The following is a 24,800-nucleotide window of genomic DNA, read 5'->3' on the forward strand; positions in this document are numbered from 1 at the left end:
CATTATGGCGTTGTTCTTGCCGTTTATAGTCAGGATCTTTGATTTTCCCACGTTGATCATCAGGTCATTTTTTTGCATGTAGATTCGTAGGTTGTTTATGAGTCGGTGCAGCCCGATTCTTGTTTCATCTAATATTACTATGTCGTCTGCATAGCATATTATCGCCACTTCCTGGTTGTTTATTTTCGGACTGAAATGTCTTGTGCATGATGTTATTTCTGGAATGTCGGCTATAAACAGTTTGAACAATGTTGCTGCAAGCGGACAACCTTGCTTCACACCCTTGTTGATTCTGATGTTGGCCGTCAAATCCCCTCGATCATTTACTCTGATTTGAGTGGTCGTGTTTTGATGTAAAGCCCTTATTGGGTTCAATAATTCCACAGGACATGACCAAGATTTTAACTTTTCCCATAGCTTTCTTCTGTTTATGGTGTCAAATGCTTGGCTTAGATCAATAAATGTCAAATGTAGTTCTTTTTTTTAACTCTATTGCGTTGGTTTTTAGCATTGATATGATAAATAGGTTTAGATCAGTTCCTGTACGCTTTGTGAACCCTGTTTGGCGCGGGTCAATGATGTTATTCGTCTCTGCCCATTTTGACAGGTTTTTCTGTAAGTCTGCTGCAAAAAGCTTTCCTGTTGTTGCGAGTAACGAGATTGGTCGATAATTTATAGGCAAATCACGTTGACCCTTTTTATATATTGGCACTGTTATGCTTTTTGTCCATGTGTCTGGGATCTTTCTTTGTAGTACAATTCTCTTGAATAAGATGTTTATTATCACTGCCCATGATTTTGGATCTTTCTTCAGGTGGATATTCGTCAACCCATCAGGTCCTGCAGCGGAGGAGTCTTAATTTCCGAATAGCGATTTCAATTTCCTCCTCGTCCATCATTTTCATCCAGGGAAGTGTTGTTATATCTTCAGGTAAGTCTATGTCCTCATCTCTGGCTGAGAAGACTTCTGTGTAATGTTTTATCCAGTCATTCTCAGATACTCCACATATTAATCTACTTTAGTGGTTCAGGGTATAATTGTTTATTAGGTCCCATGTTTCTCTGGTATTGGCCTTTTGTATGGACTTTAGCATTAACTCCCCTTGCTCTTGAAGTCGTCTTGTTTTGAAGTCTGTGAGCCAGTTTTTATATTGGTTTCGGCATACTTTGATGTTCCTTTGTTTGTCTATATTTGAGTCTTTTTTTCTTTTTTTACAAGCTCTTGTTTCCTTTCTTAGTTGTTTCCTCCTTTCAACTAATTCTCTGCTGTATTTGTGCTTGTGTGTTAATGCGTCAGTTTTAAGCCCAGAGCTCGTTGTTTTGTAGGCTTCTAGTAATATTTCATAGTTGAGGTGTACCGTCAAATTATTTTCTGGTTCGACGAAGACCTCCTTCAGCGATAGAATATTTTTCATTGTCAGCCTTATTCGATTTACCGATGGATTTAAGGCTAAGTTAATACTGTTCCCGTAAGATTTTAAGTTTTTCTCTCTCCTCCATGATGTTTTAAGGATGTTATGGTCACTGTCATTTTGAATTAGTATTTCAAAGTTTTCTATTTCCAACGCCAGGGGTAAAGAGACCCAAATATAGTCTATTGTTGTCGATGCTTGGCCATTCGTCCACGTGTGTTTACCTGGAATGTCGCCACGTGTTTGCCCGTTTAACATCTGCAGGTTAAGACCTTTTGCCATCTGTGCCCATCTGGCCGCGTTTGAGTTCCCCATCTGTAGTTCTTCTAATCGCGAGAGCCCATTTTTTGTCAGACATTTTATGTTTAAATCACCACATACAATTATTTGACACGTTGAATTCTGTTCCCTTCTTTTGACTATTATGTCGGTTATTGCTTGAAGGAACTGGATGGTTGTTGTTCCTGCTGGGTTCCAATAGACGTTTATCACTAGTAATGACGACATTTCCACAATCTTAGAGTCGCTGTCGGTTTCTAGCAGAGTCCATTGTATAAGGTGGGTTGCATTACCTTTCTCCATGATCCGCCAGCCACTTCCCTTTCTTATTAATGTGATTAGGCCGGCATAAGGTCTCCCATCTCGTTCTTTTTTTGCGGGGTTCATGGAGATCTCGAAATTTCTGCATACCGGCATTTCGCGTAACCAGGTCTCCTGTAAACATATTATTGTGGCGTTGTTCAAAAGTGGGTTCTCCTTCATCATCAAGTGCTTAAATCCCCTCGTGTTCCAAGAGAACAGTGATTCCTCGTTTCTTACTTTCGACTTTCTTTGCTATCGGTCTTTTCCATCTGAGGCAAGGGAACGTGCCAACCATAGCCAGTCTTCTTGGAGCTCTACATTCCTTTTCAGACTGTCTTTTCTGTCCCTATTTGTTTTTTCTGTTTTTCTTAAGTCATCTTTCACCATTTCCTCCAGTTCTCCCTTCATGTTTGTCACTGTTATTTTGAAGTTTTCTTTTTGCTTTCTGACTGCTCCCTTTTGCGGTACGGGAGTTATTGATGCTCTTTTCTGTTCACAAGGTGTTTGCTCTTTTTTCTTGTTGTCGTCTGATTTTGGATTGTTTGAAACTTCTCGAATCTCGTAGCCTCGTTTCAACAACTCTTTTCCATCTTTTAAAATTAATTCTTTGAGTGTTGTAGATTTCAGATGTAAAACCACTTTGTCCACACGTTCTTCGTCAATGTATTCAACCACCGCTATGTCTTCATTTCTTATCTTTCTCAATTTGTCCACACAGTGAAGCAGGGCAATCACGTTTTTCCGATTTAGGTTTTTTCCTTCGTTTTCTTCAAGCAAGTTTTCGACCAGCACCTTTTTCGGAGACTGGCCTCTTTCGTTTTGCAGTTTTTTCATGTGGGTGTGATTCTGCATATTGGACTGTTTTTTCCTCGGGTGCTTTGGGTTCCATGGATTGTACGTTTCTCCTAAAAGTTCGCTCTTGATCTTTGCTTTATCAGTCGGAAGTTTTTCCCTGTTATCTATTTCTTTTCTCATCTAATGTTAAAAATCCTGAACGTTCATGGTAGTCGTCTTCCTCCGATTCCCAGTACGCGCTTTCGTCGTTCTTTATTTTTTCTTCACCTTGTGGTGGACTTACTTCATTTTGCACTTGACATGGCGACTCGGCCACTTCCATTACATTTTGCCTGTAGTTTGCTTCCACCTCTTCAATGTAGAAAGAGGCATCCACCTCTTCAATGTAGAAAGAGGCATCCTCGATCAGATCTCTTGAATTATCTTGCGACTCTAGGACGCTTTCTTCGTCCTCAGTGATCAGCACTACGTGCCTTTCTTTTTGTTTGGAAGGCGATCGAGTTGTTCGTTCTAATTCTTTACTTAAGGTCACGTCTTCATTTTCTCTTGTTTGTTTAACGTTCCTAAATATTGGCCGTATGCTTTTTGTAGATCCCTCTCCTTTTTTTGAGGTTTTCGAAAAGCTCTTTTCTTTAGTCTCTACTGTTTTGAGAATTTTTTTCGATGATTTTGTAGCGTCGACCGTGTTTTTGTTTTGGGTCTCCTGCCTTTGTTTACGACCGAACACGGGATAGTGCTCCTCTTTGTTCAAGATTTTCTTTGTAAACTCGTTGTCTCTTGTTTCAGCTAAGAGGTCATCGGCTCGTTTAGTCTTGTTGTTCTTCCTCGGGTCTTCAACCAGACCTTCAGAGGTTTTTTCCTTACAGTTCATGTTTTCGCTAGTGCTACTTGGTCGAATTCCTGCATCGTCTGGGTCTTGCACTCTAATTTTTACTAACGTAACTTTATTCACTTTTTCACTATGTGTTAGTACTGGGCAGTCTTCTTGATTTTCTTTATCATAGCCCTCGAGACTTTGTATCGGATCTATTTTCCATCGTGACCATTTGTTTAGTAGTTGCAACCTGCCTCTGGAGATTCTGGTTCCTCTCTGCAGACTCTATGGATTTCCGCATCCATTTTAGTGAGTCTAGCAAGGCATTTGTCAAGATGTCTTTTTCTTGTCTATCTCCACTTGCAAGGTCAAACAGTCTCCTTTGCCATGCCGCTGAGGTTTCTTCTTGATTTAACCTTGCTTCCAGTTTTAAAGCTGTTAATTCTTGGGCGGTTAGCTTGGTGAGCATTAAAGCTACGAGAGCGTTGTTGTCCTTTACATTTTCACTGATGGATTCGTACAGTTTCATGTATGGGGCTAATGAAATTGTCAAGGCGGCCATTACATTATTCTGCAATTGTGTTCCCAGTTGTGGGAATGAAGTTGGATCTACAACTACTTCTTCGTTGATGTTTATGCTCTCTTTTGTGTTTCCTGTTGGGTTTTTTTTAGTACTTTGCGAGTGAATGATGTATTGAGTCTTTCTATGTGGTGAGCATTCATCTGTCTGTGTTGCGGTGCATCTCGTCATGATGTTCTCGCAGGACTTTTCCCCTTGTATTTGAGCGTCAAGGAACCGGCGCCTCTTTTCGAATGTTGAATGCAAGCATCTTTTGTCAGTTGGTGAATATGTCCATAAGTCAGCATCTTCAAAATTAAGAAACTGCTGGGTTCTTAGTGCCCTACATGGGGTCTTCTCGGTTCGAAGTCCGTACGCGCTGGTCGTAGTTTTTGTTCGTGCTCCCAGGTCTTTAAGTTCACCTCTCCCTAGAGAGGGACTGCTTTCCTGGCTGGCTTTTAATCTGTTACCTGTTATTCTCTTCATTGTGTTTCCTTCCATTGTTTTAATAAAGTGTTCTCTCCATTCATGTTCTCCAATCTCTTCGGCAATTGAGTTTTCCTGACCACCATTTTAAGCAACAGATCTTTTCCCTATTAAGGGGGAATGCAGTTTTTTCTTTGCTGAATGAAGGAGCTGGATTGTCTGTCTGTGTGGGTCAGTCCCCTCTTTCTGATTCCAGTTTTCTGCGATCTTTGCTTAATTAATTATTCCAATTTTTTGTAATCATTCTCGTTTGGTCCCGATTCCAATTGTGCCTTTATATTAGTTATTTGTTCTTTGGAGACATTCAAGTCGTCGTGTGGTATTCTGCTGTTATCTGTTTTATGATTCTCTCCTTTGTCACTTATTGATAGTATTTCGGAAGCATCTGAGTAAACTGATTCGTCCAAGTCTTTGTTAAGTGGTTGTATGACTTGTTCAGTATTGCTTTCGCTGGCGGTATCTTCATCTTCGATTGTCGTTAGTACTTTGTTTTTTAGATTTTGCTCTAACAGCGATTCTGGTGGATATATTGCAACTACCCTCGTTCCTTTCTTCCACGGGCAGATTTTCTATTGTTTCATCCTCTTCCGTTCTTAAGTCAGTTCTGTTTTGCTGAGCTTCCAACAACATTCCAAGATCTGTGAGTTCGGCGTCTGTCACGTTTAGGAGTTCAGCTGGCAGTGGTAATGTTGAATCTAAGTCTTCACGATGTGATTCCTTTTCGTTTATACACTGCTGTACTAAAACGTTTTCGCCTGTGGATGAGATCTGGACTTTTTCTGCACACTCAATTGTCAGACTTTCTCTATAGGCTTTCTCACAGAAAGAGTTTCCTTTTTCATGAACTTTTATGATTGTATTTATGTGTGCGATTGCTGATGTTGTCAATTTGAATGGGTTGATATTCATATCTCGTTTGATTGCTTCCCTCCTCTGTTCCCTCCCTCCCAACTCTGTGTTTTCTGAGTTTTTTGACAAGTCATTGTTCGATGTTCTGGGAAAGGCAGCAATCTTACCTCTTTCTTTGTGTATATCGTGGATATTCCCCGGCTTCTCTCGTTGTTGCAGAGGAAGTCTTGAGGTTGCTCTTGTGAGTGGGCGGGCTGTAGCCCCTCCTAAAGAGATGTTGCTGCTGTCTTCTGTTACTGTTATAGTCGAGGCCATCGTTCAATGCCTCTCTTTGTGATGGTCTTATTGCTTTCAAGCACAGCCCTTGTGCCGCAGGACTTATTTGAGAATCGTTTCCTTCCCGGCTGGAAATTATAACTAATGTCATGGGTTTACGTTCAAGAAGGGGTTCAAAGAGGTTATATCTCTGCAGTCTCCCCAAGTTTAGGTCGTGCACCCCAGCGCCAAACAGCCGCACAACAGCCGCACAACAGCCGCACAACAGCCGCACAACAGCCGCACAACAGCCGCACAACAGCCGCACAACAGCCGCACAACAGCCGCACAACAGCCGCACAACAGCCGCACAACAGCCGCACAACAGCCGCACAACAGCCGCACAACAGCCGCACAACAGCCGCACAACAGCCGCACAACAGCCGCACAACAGCCGCACAACAGCCGCACAACAGCCGCACAACAGCCGCACAACAGCCGCACAACAGCCGCACAACAGCCGCACAACAGCCGCACAACAGCCGCACAACAGCCGCACAACAGCCGCACAACAGCCGCACAACAGCCGCACAACAGCCGCACAACAGCCGCACAACAGCCGCACAACAGCCGCACAACAGCCGCACAACAGCCGCACAACAGCCGCACAACAGCCGCACAACAGCCGCACAACAGCCGCACAACAGCCGCACAACAGCCGCACAACAGCCGCACAACAGCCGCACAACAGCCGCACAACAGCCGCACAACAGCCGCACAACAGCCGCACAACAGCCGCTGTGCTTTACTCCCTCGGGCTTAACGCCGCGAGGGTGGTTGTCTCCGTGTTTTGAGGCAGCTGGGGGTCACGTGATGCCTCACGTGTGTCTGTCAGGCCACGCCTCCTCCAGGAAGCAGGCACGGGACAGAGGACTTGAAAGAGCCCCTTGGCAGCTCTGAAGCGTTCGTTTTCTGGTTCTTCCGAAAAGAGAAAAAAAAAATGCTGTTTTAGGTAGGTGCAGCAGCGTTCGCTAGATAGTTAGACCTGTACAAAGTTGCGACTATTTTGTGTTAACCAACAGAAACAATTTTATTAGCTCCCAACAAGACCGGTACATTGAATGGGAGTATTTAATGAGTGAGGTTGGTGGTGGTCACTTGCTTCGGGTGGGTATGCCCTAAATAGTTGCATTTTATCCATACATGTTTGATTGTCAGGCTGTCAAATGCATTGCAAGTAATTTAATTAAATATTTGGAAATAAAATTATATGCATCAATAGTGCTGACAAGGATTTATATCAACCAACTGTTCACATAGATTTACCCTGAAGACAGGGCTCCAATAAAGCTTAAAATGGTTGGCGGTGATGACATTTTGAGAGTTACTATATTAAGGGGCTTTCCAGTAGCACACTCAAGGAAGGCAATCTGAGAAACAAGTACTGGAGAGGATCTCTCAAGTTGGAACATTTTAATCAGAATGGGATTCAATTTTAAGGCTCAAATACTAGTGAATATGGTCTGTGCTCCACAGAAGTGATTGCACAATAGTGCAGTATTCAAGACTGACTTCGTATGTTCACAGCCTTGCATATATGGTTGTTTCACTAGTTGTGTTTTATGATTGTGTATGTATTTACAATTTTGTATTTCAGTCATGATTAGGTATGTCATTTGAATAGTGTCTGTAATGCTGCATGAATTTAAAATGGACAATTGATGTTAATATTTGTGCCGCATAGAATGTAATATATATAAGCTTTGTTAAAAAGGGACATTATGGTTACAAACTGAAATTCGCCAGTTATGGTAAGCTAAGCAACCATAACTTGTGCCATCAGTGTGCACTGCAAGGACCAACACCCATGACTTCTCATTCATGACATCACTGATGATATCACATGTGCATTTAGTTTTAATAGGAAGCCTCCACAAGGAATTGTTATTTTAAGTGTGGCAAAAATCTAGATGCCGCTTTGGTTTCCCTAGACCAGTTTCAACAGGTCAAGTGAACAACTTCATGTCTTCAGTTAGACATGTTGTCAAAGGTAAATCACCTAAGAACACATACTGCATAAAAAAAAAAAGAACAGAAGGATCAAGGTACATCAATGATTATAATGCAATAATTGCTCTCCTATGGAATGCAAATATAGATGTGCAATACATTGCAGACAATTCTACTGCAGTTGCACGATATGCTACAGCCTACTTAACCAAAGCAGAAAAAAACAGAGCTCAAAGACCTCTGGGACGACATATCATCTGACAAACACGGTCACAGAAATTGTACAGTTTAGGCATAAAAATGCTCCCCCACAGAGAATGTGGCTGCTACGAAGCCGCAGACCGTTTAACCGGGACTGCCTTGCATGGAAAATCTGAAACATCGTATGGCCAAGCCTTGGTTCTGCTAAATCCATAAAACGAATTCTCAAATCATATGAAGACATAGAAACAATAGCCGAAAATGATCCCAACAGCCAAGGCATTTTGAAAAACAACTTAAGTCACATTCTACCTAAACAGGAGTACCACTTTGGAAACCATGTGTCTATACCACGTAGCCCAAAACCTCATACAAAAATATGAAATCGGATGAGAAGAAAGGTAGATACAAAGTCGAAAATTGTCAAGGCAGCCTAGTGAAACTTACCAAAGGAAGCTTAATCATATGAAATTGTCATTAAAAACTCCTCAACATAAAGAACTTTATTACATGTCCCTACTACAACTTTTTAAATCATGGAGAAAAGATTTTAGATACCCATGTCTCCTGTGAAGATGCCTTCAAAGCAAATCAAAGCACTGCAACAGACAAACTTTAGGCAGTACAAAACAATGTTAGACAATGAACAGCCACAAGAATAACTCCAGGCACAACTAAATATAGACACTCCTGACAGCCGTCAGGCTTCTCTAACAGGAATTCAAGAACCACTTGGACAGCCACTCATAGCAAATGAGCAATGACTGAAGTAGAAAACACCATGTACCAGTATGAAGGGTCTACAGAAGACTTAATCACAATTAAACAATGAACAGTGTAGCATTTTCCTAGAAATAACAAAAAAATTGAACATGGTATGCAGCACGAAACTAAAACTTGTACCTGTGAAGACTGCTATATGTGAGTGGTCAAGCTGTTTCAGGGAAAACATTTATAAAAATCAGCAAGTTCCTCTAACAATTGACAAACAACAAACTGTCAGCTGTTGTAACTGCAACTACAACATAGGCAGCATTACCTTACACATTACTACTTCTTTCAGTACAACACCAAAACAAATTAGACGACTACAAACCTTTTCCAGAAGCTGCAATGGAACTATGCAGAGTTTTGAAACAAATGAAAATGTTGCTAATAGATGAGACCTTTAATGGCCGCCTCCGTTTCTCTACATATTGGTTCAGAAGTCCCGGGCTTTAGAGGCAGCTGCACCGGGGTCACCATGGCCTACCCAGGAGAGCCACATCATTGGTTTTCCCCCCCCTCCCCCCACCAGGAAAAAAAAAAAAAATGCGCTTTTGGAGGAGAGTTGGTTCCTGGTTACCAAAAACAGACTACAGCTACCAGAATTCATTGAGACCAATTGAGATTAATTTGCAACACTGAAAAGAGCCTCCTTGAACATTGTTAAGAGACATGAAAGCGCTTGGAGGAGAACATCAACTTGAAATGCAGCAGGTATTAGACACTGGGAACTAGAGTACGCGCCTCACCCACCCTCTGTTTCTCTACATAATAAATGAGGTGAGCATGGTTTCCAACCCAATGTTGGCTTTGATTCACCTCAGATTGATTACAAGAAGTACTAAAAACAGACGAAGGAGGAAAACATTGTTTTCAGAGATCTTCAATTAACACCAGTTGAAAGGTGAACCCATTTTTAAAACCTTAGGGCACAAACTATGCCATAAACTATTGGCAGCATAGAAAATGTCAATCGTTGGCAACACTTCCAATACAAAGAACTGAAAACATGTGTCAATCTGCAGACCTCACCTACAAAATTTAAAAAATATTTGAGTTGGGTTGGTGTACTATCCAAAAAGCACAATCTATATTAATTACCAGGCACATCCATGCACTCTACGGCCATAACTCATGTGCTACTGATGGAACAATTAGCACACAAAAATGTAAACTGTGTCCTTTATGCCAACTCTTGCAAGCTGTGCACAATTCAATGAAACAATGGTGAAAAAAGAAATTCAATTCAACCAATAGTTCAAATTTGCTCCACAGACAAACTGGATATGCACGGTATGACACTACCCATAAGTGAACAAACCATAGCAAAACTAAATACCTTAGAAAACTCTCGCCAACACAGCTGGTTTAGTGAAAAATGTTAAATTCTCTTCAAACTGTAGAGTAATGCTCAAACATAACCTTGACGTGGAGCAAGGACTAGTTAATGGAGCACTTGGTACAGATGTTGGCTGTCAAACATACCCATGTGACAACATTCAGTTTGCCAATATTCACTTTGACAAACTGTCAGATGTTAAAAGGAAAGGATGCTCAACAGCCCGATTCCTTCTTTTCAAAGACATGCATGTACGCAGAGAACAATTTTCTCTATCTGTAGCATACGCAGTCACCATTCACAAATCACAAGGTCTTACCCTCGATAGAGCATTGATGGATATTGGCAGTACAGGGTTTAAAGAAGGTATGAGCTATGTAGCACTATCACGCACACGTGAAGGACTATTTCTAGTCAACTATGATGCAAGTTAAGTGAACACTGATAATCTATTGTATTCTCCAATGAAAGGAATATGTGCACTCTACGCACCCCATCTCAAAAAAGCAAAGGTTTGTAAAAGAAAACTAGTTCAGACTCAGATTATACAGGATCTTACAACAATACCTCCAAAGAAATTCAAAGAAGCTAATACTTCATCCATGACCACAACCAAAGAAGGATATACTGCACAAACAAAAGCAACTACCTCGGGTCGACAAAGTACAGAAAAATCTATGCAATGCAATAACTCATTACAAACTACCTACACTAAGATGTGATCTCTTACCACAGAATGAAAAAGGTCTGCTCCAATTTCCCATACCATGAAAAAAACTGCATATAGCCTCAAAGCAAATAGTAAGTGGATAATTATAAAGAGTCAAACACCACAACATAACACCCACGCAAGCAAACACCTGACAATGGACCACAACCCAAAATGTTTGCTTGCATGGTGTCTTATGCTGCGGTGGTGGTTGTGGCCAGCGCCTACAGTCTTGAGTGCATGGCCTGGCCAAAACACTGCATAGAGCCTCAAAGCAAACAGTAAGTATATAATGATTGGAGTCACAACCACTGAAACATAACACCCATGCAAGCGAACACCTGACCACCAACTACAACCCAAAATGCCTAGATTATTGTACCAACATGTTGAACACAATCCAACAAATCAACTACCAGACACCATGTCCACTCTCCTATAAATACTGTTACAATACTGGCAACCAGTACTTGAAAACATACCCCCTTATGCAGCCCACATACCACAGTAGAAATATTTGCTTGCATGGGTTTTTTATGCTGCGGTGGTTGCGGCCAAGGCCTTCGGCCATGCACTCAAGACTCTAGGCCCTAGCCACAACCACTGCAGCATAACACACCCATGCAAGAAAACACCTGCCAATTTACCACAACCCAAAAACATAACTACCTCAAAGCCTATCCACTTCAATTAACATTCTAAAACAATAATTACAGCCAATGTGCAAACTCTTCAATACATAGCCTCTTTACCCAATACTCTAAATACCCAAAACCAATACATCAGAGCATAGTAAAAATACCCATTAGTGTGGCCAGTGTTTAGTATGTCTGCAGACACCGCAATCGCATCATAGCCTTTTTTCACTTAAACAAATACAGCATTTCAACCATCTCTCACTCCCCCACACACTCTTCCACACCAACACACTCCCCAAAATTAGATTTCTGCTCTGTTCCATGCTGCACTGTCCGCGGATATCAATGGATCCAACATGGCGGGGGCATCGGGAAAATAAGATGGACCTCACTCCAACACGTTACCTGTCTGCGGAAATGACGCAAGTCCACTGACCAATCGGTGTCCTGTCCGTGGAGCGAACAGGGAAGTGTGCCTGCGGAGCAGACCCAGACATCACTACATTTTTCTGGACCTACTTTTTGGTAGTTAAAAAAAATAAAGACTACTGGACGGATTTCCAACAAATTTACAAAAGCACGCCTTTGAGACCGAGCTGCCGCTCCTGCCTCAAATTTGGTGAAAATCCGTCTAGCGGTTTCGGCTGTAGGCACGAGTAAAGTTTCCCTCCATTCAGCCTGTGGGGGGGGGGAATATTTTGACCCCCCCAATCTACATCACTTTGCGCCCCTATCCCCCATTGACCAAACCTCACCAAACTTTGCAAAGAAATTCAGAGCGGGCCATATACTTTTTTTTTTTGCAAAGTTTAGTGAGGATTCGTCCCGGGGGAGCAAAGTTATAAGCCGCCCAAAAAGTTCTCTTCCTATGGGTTCAGCAACTTAACCATAACACAAAGGCAGGACATTAGTATGGTGGAGGACTATGGTTTCAGCACGATAGAAGGGTCTCCTAGTTGGGCAGACACCTGATTCGAGCTATAATGAAAGACAAGCTTGTAATGTTATTTCACGGATTAGCATCACTGCAAGACCGTATACATCAATGCCTTAAAACCAAATATATTACAGATGTGACACTCTAAGAGAATGCATGTCAGTTTATGAAGGAAATGTTCTATATAATAGTACAGTTCCATAGTTCGTGCAAAGAGGGGCCATGGCTTGCACAGTATATGGCAATATGCACGGTTTGACCCACAAGAAAAAAAGTGGGGCTATTCAAACTAACCTACGTGTGCCATCCGGAAAACTGTATTGCGAACTAAGGTTAAAGACTGTAATACGTTCGTAAAGTTACCGACATGTGATCACATCTTTCAGTTCTGAGGTGCAAAAAAATCAGTTACATGCAAGATGATGTTTCACAAGCAACGTACTCATTGTGGAAAGAGTGAATGCACCGTGCAATTAACATTTTCCTATAAGGAAAGGTGTATCCAACATTGATATGGTGATTACGTATCACATATCGATATGTAAATAGAATTAATCTGCATTATGCATCAAATAATTAGCAGTGGACAGAGCCACGTAGAGGTGAAATAAGGAGCCAGTCCATTTACTGCCGATTATGCTTAAGAAAATTAACATGAATGAATATAAACATCTGTTTTGGCAATAAAGTGTAAAGTGCTAGATCCCATTTTATAATTTCAAAGTGCATGATGGAATAGGGTGTAAAATAGCAACATATCCGTTTCACAGTGAAGTGCAAACCCAATTTTTAAATAGATGTATCAGTTTGCAATGCTCTTGCCATGTAAATGATTAACCCATTCAATGTAGACTTCCGTTTTAATAAAGTGCATAATGCTTGATCCTATGTTTTGAATTCCAAAGTGCACTAGGATACATAATAGTATACCATACGCAGCATATCGATATCTAAATAAAGTGCATAGTGCTTAATCCAATTTAATACAGGTTAAGGGACAACTGCTTTTTTTGCTTTAGCATCTAAATTGTCCATAAAAAAAAAAAGTAGAAAACAAAAACAAGTAATTGATTAAATTATCTGTTTACATGTTTGTATACTTTGCTACAACACTTTAATGACCCCTCTAAGTGACTTGGACTTCAAAGAAAACCATAAAAATGTCAGCACAGCATGATACAAGCTTGTTTAAAAGTACAATTACAAATAAACTCACAGATTAGGTCATCTACCAAAGCGGAGGACTTGAGTTTATGGGGCATTTGTACAACATTGCTATTTTGGGACAGATAAAGTTAAGCAGCAAATGTGCACAAATGTTCTGAAGTTAAAAAAAAAAAGTGCCATGGCAAGAGAAGTCGAATACAAACACATGCACATTAAAAGCCATGCAAATAAAACATGTCAGATGGTGTACTTATTAAATACAAACACAACAATTAGTAAAACACATTATTGCAATCTATTGTGTTTAGGCAAGGTACAAGCATGAATAGGTTCAGAAAAACAATGTTTTACAGATATCCAGCACATGTACACCCATGCAAAGATCAAGGAAGTCAAGAGTGCTGATGGTAAATTAGTTTAAGATGCGCCTGCAGGAATAGTGGATAGAAGTAATCTAGATAATCAGACTTGAAGTTCAGGCATGCTTTGCAAATCAGGGCTCATGTGTCAAGGGCTACATGGAATTATGTCCTAACCTGAATATAAGTTCCTTCTCTAAGCAGAGTGAGAAATTGTGTAAATGGGGGTTTGCGCTACCTTGCCAATGGGTGGCTAGGTAAACCAGAACACAAAGCCAAAGATCCAATATCCTACCTTGACGCCCCCAGTTATGATGTAATATGGTCCAAAAAAGGATTCGACATTTATTTTTTTTGCAGCCTTGTAAATAACACTTCCTGCAGTTTCCTAAATTGGGGAGGGTGGGGGCAATCAGCTCCAGGTGCTTGGTAAACTAAGATTAAGATGGTTGTTCAGGTCCTCTGCCCCAGAACGTGTTTTATTTTGATGGCAGCGAGAGTGTACCAACACTTAAACACCATGACCTAAACTGGAGCTGGGTAGCGCTCATCAATTTTGCATGATCAGCCAGGGCATGGCGCCAGAAACATGTCTGAACTCAAACACAGAAGACGAGGTGTTACATCCATAAAGCAGCTGGTGAATTACAGGTTTGATTTGGCTTGGTGAGCAAAAGCTACTAAAGTCAGTTACAGATTTCAATAAATGGACAACCTACAACCTCAGACAATTGTGTTAATTGCTATTAAATGTGAGTTAGTCCCTTTCAATGTAACACTTAGCACAGTGCTGAACACATGTAAACCAAACAAATAACCTATGTTGAATCATCTTAGTATGTAGGAGTGAAAAAAGAAGTTAACTCCACAGGGCAAAAAGCACTAATCCTGTACACAATAACACAAAATGCCGCCATCTGACAAAATCTAACCGCATTTCTTTTTACGACAGACTACAAATACCCCACTACATTACTCAACTTGCTGCATGCAGAACCCCACCCCCCCAAAAAAAAATCTTTCATGCCATATAAAAGCAATGCAAAACAGGCCATAGGAAGTGTCAAGCTCTAGGAAATCGCACTACTCCTAAGGAGGTCACTTTCTTTTTCTCCATGCAATACAAAAAAAAAAAAAAAAAAACCTAAAATGGTGTAACTGGCAACACACATAATCGTGCGAATCACTAGTCATGCATATTATTTGCAAAAGCAAGCATGGATTGATTTTCAGATCATCCTTTACCTTGAAATGTTCCAGGAGGGTAAGGAGAATATCCCTGAGGAGCGTGGGCTCCTGGGTAATTTGGACCTGCAAATCCACCATTCAGAGCACCAGGGAATTTGTTATCTGTAAACCAGAAAAGGTTACTCATAACTAGTCTAGCGCAAACATATTGGGGAATTTGAATGGAAGAATTGAGAACGTGCCATCAGAAACATGCAAAGAAGAGTCAATGGCTAGAGTAGGAAATCTAGACAGATCTTTTTCTGCATGAGGGAACGCTTTCCCTCTCAAACCAACAATCAGAGCATTCATTACAGTTTATGGAAGGAGTGGAGTCAAGGGCCTTAGGAGGGAGTGGTCTCTAGAGAACAAGCCTAACAGTGGAAGTGTTCCAAAGCAAGGTAGTATAAACGGCCAGCATAGAACTGGGTGAAAAGGTTGCAAAACCTGCCAGTTGGGGCATGGAGATATTGTTGCAGTACCAGACATAGAACCACATACCAATGCAGCATCAAAAACAGACTTCCTGTCTGCATACTCGTGGCGTCCGCTTCCCCTCCTACTCCATGGTGCTCTCTATCTCGCCTATCTACTCTAACTGCTTCTCCATTGACTATCCTGCTCTCCTCACTAAATCCGGTAGGAAAAAGTTTAAAAAGGACATCCTGGTCTCCAACCCAGGCCTCCCTATCGCTGACACCTACACGAGCGCCTGCTCCAAGGAAACTCTCACTGACATTCTCTTTTTCGTGCCTTCACCTGACCTATGGACCCCTCACATGGTCGCTGTGCTCTCTCCTTTCTCCACCTCTCCCATTAATGGTGGCACCCGTTGGGATGTCCTCTTGGCCCCTTTCCACTCCTCTAAAGCCATCATTAATGTCTATGCTAACGGGACCGTCTTGGTCCAAGGCCCTCAAGCCAACCTTCACCTCTTTGATAGACGCTTCCCATGCCTCATCAACTTCCTCTCCGCTCCCGCTGTCCCCCCTCCTCTGTCCTCGGCTACCTTGCCTCTCCCCTCCCTCCCTGCCCCTTCTCTTGCTCCCTCTTCAACTCCTTCTCTAACACCTCCGCAGGGCGTACCTCTGATCTGTACCCCTCCCCGGAAGTTTTTCAAGGGTGGCAACCTTCTCCACATTGCCACTCTAAATTCTCGCTCTGCCATCAAGCACTCCTCTGATATCTGTCGCCTTCTTGAGGAACTGGACCTCGACGTCCTCGGTCTCACTGAGACTTGGTTCACTGCCAGCTCTGCCCCCAGCTTCGACACACTCCTACCTGACGGCTACAAGATCCTCTCCGTGCCCAGGCCCAACCGTTCAGGGGGTGGTGTTGCCCTTATCTTCCCTGAGTGGATTCCTGCCACTGTCACTCCTACGCAGACCTACTCCTCTTTTGAATGTCTTGTCTGCCGACTCTCTCTCTCTCCTAGCCATTCCCTTACCGTGGCTACTATCTATCGGCCACCTGGTCAAATTTCCTCCTTCCTCTCTGAGTGGGCTGACCTCTCCTCCTCACTCCTGTCCTCAACCACCCAACTCCTCTTTCTCGGTGACTTCAACATCCACCTCGATGCCTCCTGTCCCCCCACTGGTCTCTTTCGCGAACTCTGCAACTCTCTCTCACTCTCTATTCTCCCGTCTGGGCCTACTCACTCTGCAGGGCACACTCTTGATGCTCTGATCTCTTCTGACCTTCCCCTCTCCCTCCCTCTCTCCACTCCTCTCTCCTGGAGTGATCACTTTCTCCTATCCTCCCACCTCTCCCTCCCTACCCCACAGGCAAAGCCACCCTCTTCACTGCCACCCACCTTCTCGGTCATCCGGCCCATGAAGCGCGTGTCAGTTGAGGCTTTCGCTGCTACCTTCTCGCCCCCTCCCCCCCCCCCGGCTGACTCCCACCCTGACACAGCCCTCTCCATGCTCTATTCCTCTATATCTGATACTCTCGATATCCTTGCCCCCGTCATGAGAATCCGCCTGAAGCCCAAAGCCAAATGTAACTCCTGGTATGACTCGGATCTCGTCACCCTAAAACGCAAGTGCAGGGTGGCAGAGAGGAAATGGCGTGCTTCATGTTCATCCTCTGACAAACTGGCCTGCCGCCTGCTCCAAAGGCAATACCGGCTCTCCGTTCTCACCAAGAAGAGAGCCCTTATCCAAGCCCGCATCTCTGAGGCATCTAATAACTCGGCCGAACTCTTTAAAATCTGCAAGGAGCTGGCCAACCCTGCTGCAGTCTCTACCTCTCCTGTCCCCTCCCAGGCCCTCTGCACTGCACTGGCCTCGCACTTCATCTCAAAAACTCAGGACATCCTGTCCTCGCTCTCCTCCGCTCTCCTCCCTCCCTCTCTTCCCGGCTCTTCCTCTTGCTCTCTTGCAGCCGCCCCTCCGCCCTCCTTCTCTGCTTTTCCACCTTTTTCTGCTGATGAGGTTTCCAGACAAGTCCGATCTATGAAAGCCTCGTCTAAACAGGTTCACCCCTGTTCCTCCAAAACCATCAAGGACCACATCGACTCCCTGGCTCCTGCCCTGGCTGACTTTTGCAACCACTCATTCGCCTCTGGAGTCTTCCCATCCCCCCTCAAGCACTCCCTTGTGCACCCCCTCCTCAAGAAACCCTCTTCCGACCCCTCCTGCCCGGCCAACTATCGCCCAATCTCCATTACTCCCTTCCTGGGCAAACTCCTGGAGAAACTGGCCATCTCCCAGCTTAACCTCCATGCTGAATCTGTTGGTAATCTTCATGACCATCAATCCGGCTTCAGAGCGGCCAGAAGCACGGAAACTGCTCTCCTGAACATCCGTGAGGACCTGCTCCTTAACCTCGATTCCAACACTCCCTGTGTTCTCATTCTGCTCGATCTCTCCTCTGCCTTTGACACTGTCAACCATGCCATCCTGCTCAACCGTCTCCGTGATAACCTGGGTATCACTGGTCAGGCTCTGGCTTGGCTGACCTCTTTCCTTTCCGGTCGACCCTCCCAGGTCCAAATGGGCTCCTTCCTCTCTGACATCTTTTTCTCCACCTGTGGTGTCCCCCAGGGATCCAACCTCTCTCCCTGGCTTTTCAACCAGTATCTGGCACTCCTTGCCCACCGCATCGCCGCTCTCTGCCCCCACTTCCAGTGCTATGCGGACGATACCCAGCTCATTTTCAGGCTACCCTCGGCCTCCTCCTCTCCTTCCCTCATCTCCGACTGTCTGTCTGCTATCCAGGAATGGTGTGCTGCCAATGACCTCTGCCTTAACGCCAGTAAGACTGAGATTCTACTCATCGGCACACCCACTCCCTCCTTCCCTGCAGCTCTCTGGCCGGCCTCCCTTGGCCCCCTTCCCGCCCCTACCTGCAAGGCTAAAAACCTCGGGGTCATCTTCGACTCCACACTCTCCTTCTCTCCTCATATATCTGACGTCTCTAAGAAGTCACACTACCAGCTGCACCTCCTCAGAGGTATTCTTCCCTTCCTCTCCTTCCCCCAGAAGCTCACTGTCTCCCGAGCCCTGGTTCTCTCAAGGCTGGACTACTGTAACAGCCTCTATCTTAATCTGCCTGCCTCCACTCTCCGCCCTCTGCAACTTATCCAGAACAGAACTGCGAGACTTGTCCTTGGCCTCAAGCCCAGGGACCGTATCTCTCCAGGACTGAAATCTCTTCACTGGCTCCCAGTGGCTGCGAGGATTAAGTTCAAAACCCTCTGCATTGTCCACAAGGCCTTCTGGGGCCTGGGGCCTAAATACCTTCAACTCTCTCTTCCTAAATATCTTCCTTCACGAGCCCTTCGCTCATCCGTCTCCAACTCCCTCATGGTCAGCCGCTTCTCGAAGCAACGAGCTGGGGGTAGATCTCTCTCCGCAGCAGGGGCCTCCCTCTGGAACAGCCTTCCTGCCTCCCTGAAACTTGAGGAGAACCATCTCCGGTTCCGGAAGTACCTCAAAACCTTCCTCTTCGCTTCTGCCTTCTCTCTCCCTCTCCCCTGCTAAACCTGCTTACTCCCCACTGAGTTCTGCACTAAACCTGCATCTGGGCCACTCTCAGCGACCTCGGTCCAGGGCCCAGCCACTCTCCACTTGCACTGCCTCCCTGGCTCCCCCTGCACTGTGGGACTGTCACTGTATCCCTACAGCCCCCCTTCCCAGCACTTCTCAGCACTTGCTCTGCACTTACCTTGCACTTGCCACCAGCTGGCCCTTTTTATTTATTATTTTATTACGCTACTTACCTTGTACTGCACTTCCCCCCCACCTCCTCCCCCTGCACTTTCTCCTTTTCCCCCTTACCTCTGCACTTGCGCGATCTGAATGACACCTGGCCTAGTAGGATCGTTTGTCTGTTCTTCCCCTTGTTTCCCTCCCTCCCTGCCTCGTCGCGCCTTGAAACACTTGTGTATAGGCGCGTTACAAATACCATATCATATCATATCATATCATGCATGGCATTGAGGAAGTACCACTTGGGACAGATGAGAATTTTCATACTTTGAGATCTGGCTTCACACATCCACTAAATAAGTAGATTCTGAGGTGCATTACATAGAACCCCTCTTTTGTGGAGCTCTCTGCAACACCACAAATTCCAGACGAGGTATCATTTCAATTGAAGTGGAAATTGAATGATCTTCCAAACTAACAATTTCCTGTAAGTCAGGCTTGTAGCAGCGGTCACGCTAGTATGACATTTAAATAGATTAGAGTGGATTCTTAAAGCAAAATTTTGACTCTCACATTGGAGGTCTGGATTAATGTCAAATTTTCTGCGGGCATTAGCATTACTTTTTAAGTGTTCGTTTGTATTCAATGAATATCTGAGCTAAAGGTTCATACCATTATTAGCACCTTTACGCTCTAGCCTTTGGGACACAAAGTCGTCATGCTTTCATCCAATAGGATGGGCGGGGTACGCCCCGGTCCAGGTCTTAAGCTAAACAAAGTCGTGTCGACAACTTCTCCACTTTTGGATGCATCGCACACTTGGAATATGCTGGCTAAGACACTGCCAATCTAATAACTACTGGGTCATTTATTTAGCATGTAAGGGAAAGCGAGGCAGACGGACAGTTTTGAATTAGCTGCGTCCAACAAGAGCAAAATACTTTATCCTGTTGCCTATATGCAGCATGATGGGATTGTGTTGTGTTCCATAGTGATCTCAGTTTAGGGTCCATCTAAGACCACCCGCTTGGGAGAGGGCAGTCAGATTTCCAGTTGCATGCCGATAACCAACAGGGGGGGGTCAAAACAAAGGAGGGGGCAATAGGCTTCATGACTGCCAGGATAGCAAGAACGCTTGGTTGAGGGAGATCCGGTTTGTCTTCAATGAAGTGAAAACAGAGTGATTGCGATTGGATGCACTTTGTTCATGTCCCTTTCAGTGCCCTGTCTCACTTTAATCTGACCAAAGGTATCAAAAGAGAAAAACTGTTGGAGAAATAAAGCTTTCAAAATACAAAGAACATAATTTGTCAAGTAGTAGGAAAGAAAGGACATTGCATCAGCAGTTCCACACATATCCTGATTAGAGATGTTATTTTGAGGACACTGAACGAACAAGGTCAATACTTCGTTACATCACAGAGCTTCCAAAGTGAGCACCATTGGATATAACATGTTTGGTCTCGTAGGAGGGACATTTACACTTGACAAATGATGAAAACTCCTGAGTCACCTTAAGATAGCAAGGGTGGACCCTATGCTGTGCGCCTAGAGACACCTCACTTAGGTCCTACCTCACTGGTGAGATCCAGAAAGGCAGAAACAAGTGTTTTGGGTTGCTGTGTGGATGGTGTTTCAAAGCAGAATTGCCCTTTATTTACTACTGGACTATCCTTGTGCCTGGGCTAGAGTTGCTTGCATATATATATTTTCCTATGGTATGGGACAGAGCTAACGTGACTGTAGAGCCGCCCTGTGACAACCACTACATAGAACAGGCCATTTGGCCTTGTTCATTCTCAGTAGGGGCAACGGGGGGGAGGCGGGGGGGGCAGAGGGGACTCACTTTTTAGATCATGGAAAACAAAGAGCTATAGGATTGTTTTAGTTGCCTTAACACATTCAGCACGGTAGGCCAAGTTATAACACAAACAATGAAATGAAAGAGCCTGCGTCCCGCATGCTAAGGATTAAGACCACAATGTTTCACTCCACTTAGAATAAACAAGTGTAGCGGGCGGGGTCGGGGGGGTGGGGAGAAGAGAGGGTAGAACTGAATAGGGAGGCAAGTAGCAGCCACCTAGTAAACAAACATGTTGTCCTCTGGCGTCTTTTAAAAAATGCAATAACATCGCAAATGACCAGTGCACCATAACCTATGCAAGAACTGTGCACAGTTACATTAGCACCTATGCAGATTTCTACCAGTGCCATTAGCTACTCCCAATTGGTACTCGCAGACTTACCAAAGCCTGTTCGCTCGCAAGATTTAGATCTGGGTCCCAGGCATACACGTTGTGTTTAAATGAAAAAAAGGTTCAGCTACCCATGTGTAACAATTGTTGAAACAAATCTGTGTTTGGGAAAGATGGAGTGTAACAATACAGATCCCAGTTGCGGGAAAAGTAAAATTAAACAATCTATTAGTTTCACAAGACTGGAACTAGTCCACACATCGACCTGCTTGCTACCTCAGAATTAAAGTGGCAACGCTGCCATTTTCATAACTTACCATGCAATTCCATGTTTGCAAGTTGTAAGGAATCTGGAAAGACAAGACATTTTATTATGTTTAGCATTTGACCAAGCATTGCCCATCTCACAATGGGCCATTAAGATCTGTACAAAAGTCAGATTATTAACATAAGAAAAAGTTATATATTTTAAGGCACCACCATTAATTACACTGTCACAGCAGAGAACTAGGAAACATTAGGACAATAGTGGCTTACTAATACTAAACAAAAAATAGAAACAAATGCTGTTTGTGTAATATGTAGCGTGCAGTGAATTATAATTTTTTTTTTATTTAATTTAATTTGATTTAGTTGTTAGTACAACTTTAAATTTTTTTGTTTCACTTTTTACAGATGAACAAATAAAATCAGTATTATGTTACAACATTTCAGATTTCACACCATATTTCATAGGATCATCTAATATGTGATAGTTCATAAGTTAAAATCCATGACAACAAATGTAATAAAACACTTGTGCATATATGACATAGGACACTTTTTACATAGTTTTACATGTTGAGATGTTAAGCGCTTCATGTGACGTAAGTATATAAAGAAGGAACTTCTCAATTACTAGGGAATCACCTTATTTGATTCTATGGTTGTTATTTGCAATCTTTACCACAAACGGAAAAGCCAGATCAAGCAATCGCATTGTCGCGATTCTAACTGAAATCTTTCTGGAGTTAAAGATTTCATGCCATATTTCATTCAGCGTGTGATCAGCAAGATTCCAGGCTAAGCATTCGGCTATTTTTAAACGTTGAGGTACAAAGGCTTCACACTGCATAATAATGTGTTCCAAAGTTTCAGGAATCGGTCCATTAGAACAGAATCGACAATAACTTAGCTCTTTAGTTATGAGGCCTCGTCTTAGCAAGATTTCATTGACAGGCCATAAATTTAAATCGAAATCGTAGTATTTTTTGTCTCAGGCTCAAGGATGGACATCTAACTAAGTAGTCTGCCATTCTTCGGTATTCTTTATGACCAAAAAACATCCTGTTAAAATTTTTTAATTTAGAACATTTGTCTTGGGTCATAATCCAATCAGCTTGGAAAATTTTGGTTTTTGCCCGGTTCAGATTGGTGAGTAATATATCAATAGAGATTTTTGCCTCCACAAGGGCATCCAGTACATGGGTTCTCCATTTTAATGGAAAAGAATGAGATGATGTTAGAAGATACTTTGCTAAGATGGCTAGACAATCTTGTTTGAATAGACCCGTTATGCATTTTCTTAGCAGAACACACATTTTCTAAGTAACCAATGATTGGATTGATAACAGACCAAGTTCAAACCTAAGCAACAGACTAGGGGTGCCATTTGGTAAATTAAGGATGGTTTTCCAGAATTTAGCTTCTAATTTGGTTAGGCAGTTGGAAGACCTGGGTAACAAAGATTCTGAGCCATATGCAATTATAGGTAATACTTTCTGCTGATAAAACCTCATTATCGGTATGCAGGAAAATTTTCCAAATCTAGCATGAATTATTTTTGCTTGGGAAATGAGTCCTGTTAGTTTGGATTGAAGTTTTATCTCGATTGTCTTTTCAGATACTAGATTGTTAAAGTCTACGCCCAGGTATTTATACTCAGTAACTACTTGAAGTTTATCACATTGTCCACTGGAACTTATTATGTGAGTGAGTTAGGTGTCTTCCAAGAGTGACAATTTGAGTCTTGGTCTCATTTATTGTGAGGTTATTTTTCGCAACATAAGCCTCAAGAGCATTCAGCATTTTTTGAAGACCAGAAGGAGTTTGAGATAGCAGAATTAAATCGCCCGCATATAGAAGCCAGGGAATTACGTGATCACCCAGCTTCGGAGGATCTGATTGAGTTCTCATGAAATCATCAGCCATGTCAAGTAAAAAAAGATTAAATAAGGTGGATGCAAGGATGCACCCTTGCTTCAGGCCTCTTGCAGTCTAAATAGATTTGGAAAGTAAGCCCTCCATATTTAGTTTAACTTGTACAGAGGTGTTAGAATGTAACAGCGTCACAATTTTTATCAAGTTTTCCGGACAGCTATATCGCACCAATTTCTGAGTTAGCAGTATTCTGTCCACTGAATCGAAAGCCATGCGAAAGTCCACAAATGCTATATAAAGTGGTTGCTTCCGCACGGCATACGAACATTTAATGGCATTGAGAATAGTTAAATTAATGGCCGTGCCCATGCCCGAAACAAACCCAGTTTGAAAAGGGTCTCTTCGTTAAAACTGTAGTGACCAGTTGTTTAATTCTCGCAATATCAGCCTGCAGAAAATTTTCCCAGAGACATCAAGGAGGGCAATGGGCCGATAACTCAACAGGTCTTGCCTGTTGCCTTTTTTGAAGATGGGAACGATGATCGACTGTGTCAATGATGACGGAATTTTTTGATGACCGATAAGTTGAAAAAGAGAGAATATGATCGGCGCCCATAGGTCAATGTTCTTTTTTAAGATGGCATTAGATAGACCGTCTGGGCCGGGGGCTCGGGACATACTGGCTTTGGTGATAAAACGATAAATATCATCCTCGTCAAATTCAAGAGAAAACGGAGTGGAGGTCATATACACATTTTCATTTGCAGTTGGCGCAGCATACACATTTTTAAAATGTAGGCACCAGTCAGATTCTGAAACACCATTAATGTGTGAAGATAGTTGGACGGGGTGGTTACCGAATTTAGTAATTGCCAAAGCTGTGCCGTGTTTTTATTTTTAATTTCAGTTAGCATGAGTTCTCCATCATTCTGATGTTTGGTAATTTTGTATTCTTTTAACCAATTTTTATAGCTGGTTTTGATGGATTTCATGGCTTGTATTTTTACATGAGCCGGTAATTTCATGGCTTCTCTTTTTTGTGATCTGAATGCTGTTTTCCGAGAACGAACTATGTTATCAGAGATTTTACTTATTTTGGTATTAATGCTTTGTTGGGAGGCATATAGTTGCATTAGGCTAAACGGAGATATTTTATTTGGTTCAGATGATGACTCACATGATTTATAAGACTGTAGATGGTCATAATA

General features: G+C 43.0%; 1 protein-coding gene across 4 annotated transcripts in view; it reads right to left on the reverse strand.

The window, feature by feature from the left end:
* The window catches only part of LOC138491668 (phospholipid scramblase 2-like), a 412,550-nt gene that overhangs the window by 328,504 nt on the left and 59,246 nt on the right, over positions 1-24,800 (reverse strand). For 3 of the 4 annotated variants that reach the window (XR_011276070.1, XM_069618313.1, XM_069618311.1), the window contains exons 2-3: positions 21,771-21,803; positions 15,123-15,227 (exon numbers count right to left, since the gene is read on the reverse strand). Coding sequence is in view for 3 of the 4 variants with exons in the window: in XM_069618313.1 (XP_069474414.1) it covers positions 15,123-15,227; positions 21,771-21,783 (118 nt within the window). In the remaining variant the exon portion in view is untranslated. The remainder of the gene's footprint in view (positions 1-15,122; positions 15,228-21,770; positions 21,804-24,800) is intronic. The other variant, XM_069618312.1, reaches the window with a different exon arrangement.

This window comes from Ambystoma mexicanum, chromosome 10 (assembly GCF_040938575.1).
Source record: "Ambystoma mexicanum isolate Mex_15411 chromosome 10, UKY_AmexF1_1, whole genome shotgun sequence".
In the NCBI taxonomy this organism is placed as follows: Eukaryota; Metazoa; Chordata; class Amphibia; order Caudata; family Ambystomatidae; genus Ambystoma; species Ambystoma mexicanum.